Consider the following 5,513-nt stretch of genomic DNA (forward strand, 5'->3'; position numbering starts at 1 on the left):
TATAAGAGATTTCCGTATTTTTTGTTTTAAGGCATTTCCTCTGTCCTTTTGATTGTTGATCTTTTAAATAGACATCAAACATTTTATATTAATTTTCTATTATTAAATTTATAATAAATTATTTTAAATAGATGAAATATTAAAACTTAATTTAACATACCGGACGAAGCCGGGTTGACTCACTAGTAATGAATAATGACAAGCTTAAGAAGAGGACCCCCTCTGCTTCCTCTTTGCCTTTCTCTGTCGCTTTCTCTTTTCTCACTCTGAATCAACCTTTTCCTTTCCTCTCTCTATCTATGTCTCGCCGCCATCAGCAAAATCTCTTACTTTTCCCATTTCCCTTTCTTTTCCGGCTGTAAAATCTCCATCACTTACATCAGTAGCATATATACTTCTGCATATATTTTTTATAGCAAGCCTAAGCTACAATAAAGCAACAAAAACGACTGCTTTTCTTTTCTTTTTCCTGCTTTTGACTATTAAAAATTGCACCCTCATCTTCTGTCACCACCCTTCTTCTATTTAGTGCCTCCTCTCCTTTTTCAACACCGTGCTTCTTGTTCCCCATTTCCCTTCTTTCAGTGTTGAGAGTTATAGAGCAAAGACAGCTAAATAGGAGTTTGTTTTTCTCAGTTTTTTCTTTGATTTCTTTCTTTTTGTCAGAGTTCTTGATCACATAAGTTGTTGGGTATCTAGGCCATTCTGTTCTAGTCTCAGCAATTGAATGAAAAAAAGGAACTCGGGCTAGTTTTGATTTTTACTGTTTGATTAGATCACTTTCTTGGAGATTACATGCCATTTTAGAAATCTTTTTGTTGCAAACCTTTTTCTTTGGTGACACTCATGGCAGAAAAGGACACAGATTTCTCTTCCCACAAATTCCCCTCTGCTTCCCATGTAAGCCCTTAGAATGGGCTTATAGTTTTATCTCTCATTTATTGGTTTCTTTGATCATATTGACATTTGATAAATATATATTGCAGGTTCTTGAAGAGATGAAAGAGCTATGGGCCATGGCTTTACCTATAACAGCCATGAATTGGCTAGTCTTTGTTAGAGCAGTGGTTTCAGTGCTGTTTTTAGGAAGACTTGGCAGCCTTGAGCTTGCTGGTGGTGCTCTTTCCATAGGGTTCACTAACATCACTGGCTACTCTGTGCTTGTAGGTCTTGCCTCGGGGCTTGAAGCAGTGTGTAGCCAAGCTTATGGAAGCAAGAACTGGGAGTTACTTTCCCTCTCTCTCCAACGCATGATTATCATCTTATTTCTTGCAATCATACCAATCAGCTTGTTATGGTTGAATCTTGAGAGCATCATGGTGTTCATGGGACAAGACAAAGATATCACAGCAATGGCAGCAACTTACTGTTTGTATTCTGTACCGGATCTTCTAACAAACACTTTGTTACAGCCATTGAGGGTTTTTTTAAGGTCACAACGGGTGACAAAGCCCATGATGTGGTGTTCTTTGGTGGCTGTGATATTCCACGTGCCACTTAATTATGTGTTGGTTATGGTGATGGGGCTGGGAGTACCGGGTGTAGCAATTGCATCTGTCGTTACAAACATGAATATGGTGGTGCTGTTGGTGGGATATGTGTGGGTGAGTGGACGATGGGAGATGAGATGGACGACTGGGGTTGGAGGAGTGTGTGGTGGGGTCGTCCCTCTCTTGAGATTGGCAGTGCCCAGTTGTCTTGGAATTTGCTTGGAATGGTGGTGGTATGAGATAGTGACTGTGATGGCTGGTTACCTACCGAATCCCACACTGGCCGTGGCTGCCACAGGGATCCTGATTCAGACGACCAGCATGATGTACACTGTTCCCATGGCTCTTGCTGGCTGTGTCTCTGCCCGTGTGAGTTCCACTCCCACTGTGCCATTACTCTAATATTGCATTTCATCTTTTAACAAAAAAAAAAAGTAATGGAATGTCAAAGCATTTATATTTTTGACTCTTTCTAGTTAGTTGAGTTGTCTGATTGAACTATGGTTATGTTTTAATGCCTAAACTTGAAGCTTAAATCTCCAATCTCTCAGCGAGGAAAAGAGATGATGAGGTTACAAAATCATTGGAAAAGTGTAAAATGGTTATAAACAGAATGGGAAAAATGATTATTCAATACCTATTTGATCTATTGGTGATTGCATGACCCTTTAAAGGACTTATTATGTAGGTCATACTCATACATTTAATGTGATTGGAGAGAATTAGTAAAAGACAAGCAAGAAGTAGTTTACTTTGTGATTGAAGCCCAGATTTAATGGGTGTGTGACGAAACAATATAACCAACATGAGGTGAAACAAATGGCCTTTTTTTTATCATTTTTTTTCCTTTGCAAATGTCCCTTACGCATCTTTTGTGCAAAAAAAAAAAATGCAGGTAGGGAATGAGCTCGGAGCTGGGAAGCCATACAAAGCCAAGCTAGCAGCCATGGTGGCATTGGGTTGCGCCTTTGTGATTGGCATAATCAATGTGGCTTGGACGGTGATCCTTAGGGAAAGATGGGCTGGTTTGTTCACCAAGGATGATCTGGTCAAACCATTGGTTGCCACAGTCCTGCCAATAATAGGGCTGTGTGAGCTAGGTAACTGCCCACAAACAACTGGTTGTGGCATCCTACGTGGCACGGCACGACCCGCTGTCGGTGCCCGCATAAACCTGGGGTCATTTTACTTTGTGGGCACCCCAGTGGCAGTGGGCCTAGCCTTTGTGCTGAATGTGGGGTTCCCTGGGCTCTGGTTTGGACTATTGTCTGCCCAAGTAGCTTGTGCCGTGTCCATTCTGTGTGTTGTGTTGCTCTATACAGATTGGGAATCTGAGGCATTGAAAGCTAAAAGGCTCACCAGCATGGAAATGAGCTCATGCATTAATGGACATGGAGAGAATGGGTATGAAAAAGATGAAGAGAGTAAAGGGTTTTTGACAAACGGAAATGATAAAATACATGACGTTTTGTAAAGAGAAAGGACAGGAGGGGTGGGGGGTTGGTTATGGGATATGTGCATGGGATGGTGCTTAGCATTATGGGATACTGGCTTTTGCGTTTGATGTTGTTTGGTTTTCGGGCCGTAGTCATTTGAGAACCTATTCTTGGGGTTGTCAAGAATAGGGCTGTTTCGTTGCCAGAAGTAATCACTTTCCCCATACAAAAATGTTAGATATCTTTTCTGAAGGATGGCCTACTTTTTGCTCCCACCTTTAAAGTTGCTTTGTTTTGTTTTTATTCTGGTATTTGTCTTGGAGAGACTGGAGAAGCACCTAATATAGTAGTAGTTGATGTGGCAATAGCTGCATGTTTGTAGATTATGGTACGATGTGTCAATGTACGAAAGCAACATCTTTCTTGTGCCGCACCTTTGATGTACCTTTGCCTTGGCCATTTGGTTTTCTTTTCTGACGCTTCTTGTTAAGCTGACGTTATCTACATCCGTCAAATACGTGATTTTTGTGTTCTTTTAATTAAGTTGAATTTTTTTTATTATCGACTGATTTTTCTTTAATGTTAATATAGAATTAGAGTTTAAATTCTGTTTTGGTATTTTTTTTTATTATTTTTTAAAATTTATTATGTAATAAATTTTTATTTTCATTTACACAAGATGTGTTGTTAAAATTATATTATCCTGTATTTATTAAATATTTGATTTCTCTTTACGATTATTGTAATTGATTTTAAGTTATACGTTTAATTGTAATTTTTTATTTTCTTTTTATTTTATTAAATTCATGTTTAGTGCGGAACTGTTCAGAGGGACCGCTTGCCCACCGACCCTCTTACGGTTCCACTTCGCCACCATTTTCACCTCCTAAACAACTACTATTTGAGAAGGCGTCACTAAATCTAGCTTTTTCTAAAGGCATATTTGCATACGATTCTCAATATTAGTAACAAATTCAAAAGCAAAAAAAGAAAAAAATATATTCCACATCTGTTATTCTAAAAGAGGATGATAACAGTAGAGTAGATTGGGAGGTGAGAAAGAAGGCAAACAAATTTTGGGTCCCTGTCAGCCAGGGGGAACAAGAGAAAGGTGCTACAATCATGTGGATTCATGTTGCAGCATTATTTGAGGTATGCTCATAGTTGTAGTTAGTAATAATCATAACAAGAGTAGGAAAGTAGTGGAGGGGGATGATCAGTGGCTTGGGTGTTACTTTATGCAGGCCCTGGATGTGACATCTGAGTTCGTGCTTTGGGATAGTGCTGAGGGAGCTCAAAATTCTCTTTTGGTTATTGTCTCACACTGTTGCAAATGGTCAGAGAGAGAGAGCGAGATAGAGAGTGCTGGGCACAGCTGGCACATTTTTCAATTGACAATGATGTTCGTGGAATGTCCTTTTCAGGCTTATGATTCCATGCTCCATCACTAGTCTTCTTTATTCGTAAAATTTTGTTCTTCACCTTCTTTTATGTTTTATTTCATTTCAAATAACCCATCAAAAGAAGTTTGATTTGATAGCCTCTCTTCTCATTCATGTATCTTTCCACAATTAACCCCCAAGTCTTGAATTACGAATGGAATATGAGTACATGAAGCGAAGTAATATATGTATACTTTTTTTATTTGAAGACATAATTACATTTGCAGATAATATATAATTGTCTAGTTTGAATGATGAGTAATAAATGTCTTACTTTTTTTTTATTTGTGGATGAGTTTAAAAATAAGATAAGTGACATATAAATAATATCATTGAAGTTTGTTTAATCCAATATCCCTTTGTGGGTCTGGTGAACTTGATTTTCTCTTTGACCTTTAACTTAAAACAAGTATACTCTTTTGGTCCAATGCCTTCGTCAAATTAAATGTATCTGTAGCCTCTTTGCTTTATTCTAACTAAGGCATAATCCTTCTATGAATTTATAGGAGTAAAAGAAAAGTGGATGAAATTATTACAAATGCATCTGGAATAAGAGATTTGAATTCAAAAATTACATTTTAAAAGAACAATAATATAACTACAAATTAAGTTAGAAAGCAGGGATCGGAGGCCGAAAATCATGAATCCTAATAGAAACAAGAAACAATTGTTCGGACCAGTGTTAATATTATATGTAGTCGGCTCATTTTAAGCTGAATTCTTTTATCTATAGTTGTCTGTTTTTATTTATTTATTTTTTCAAGCACAAGTATAATCTTCACCAATACACTTGAAAGGTAAGGGGAGGAAAAAGCACAAGAGCCAAAACCTTTTTACATGCGCATCTATTCTCAACTAGATTATACAAGACAGGAAATCCAACTTTATGCTGCTTGAAAAAGAAAATGCGGTTTCATTTTCGTTGTTATTGTTATGGCCGCATGTGTAAGAGGACGAACAAACAAGCAAACAAGTCAATTGCAGTTCCGTTTGGTTCCGTTTGGTTTTGTTTTTTATGTCTGGTACGTATTCCTTCATTTGGGCTTTGATGGTTTTTATTAGACTTAATAATTTTAAATATGATATGATAATATGATATAATATATATATGAATGATATAATTTAAAATTTTAATAAAAATTATA

At 37.3% G+C, this 5,513-nt stretch overlaps 1 protein-coding gene across 1 annotated transcript; it reads left to right on the plus strand.

The window, feature by feature from the left end:
- The first annotated feature begins 235 nt into the window (after positions 1-235).
- LOC111315038 (MATE efflux family protein) lies at positions 236-3,178 on the plus strand. Its single transcript, XM_022916659.2, has 3 exons — positions 236-900; positions 987-1,859; positions 2,386-3,178. The coding sequence occupies exons 1-3, from the start codon at positions 847-849 to the stop codon at positions 2,962-2,964; spliced, it is 1,506 nt and encodes a 501-aa protein (XP_022772394.2). The 5' UTR covers positions 236-846; the 3' UTR covers positions 2,965-3,178.
- The last annotated feature ends 2,335 nt before the right edge of the window (positions 3,179-5,513 follow it).

This window comes from Durio zibethinus, chromosome 20, assembly GCF_047325235.1.
Source record: "Durio zibethinus cultivar Kanyao isolate XHJ-2024 chromosome 20, ASM4732523v1, whole genome shotgun sequence".
NCBI lineage: Eukaryota > Viridiplantae > Streptophyta > Magnoliopsida > Malvales > Malvaceae > Durio > Durio zibethinus.

Excerpts from the sequence above, each read along its gene's own strand:
- LOC111315038 (XM_022916659.2), top strand. The coding sequence starts at position 847 with ATGGCAGAAAAGGACACAGATTTCTCTTCCCACAAATTCCCCTCTGCT. Across the intron at positions 901-986 it reads AATTCCCCTCTGCTTCCCAT|GTTCTTGAAGAGATGAAAGA; the intron begins GTAAGCCCTTAG and ends TATATATTGCAG. Across the intron at positions 1,860-2,385 it reads CTGGCTGTGTCTCTGCCCGT|GTAGGGAATGAGCTCGGAGC; the intron begins GTGAGTTCCACT and ends AAAAAAATGCAG.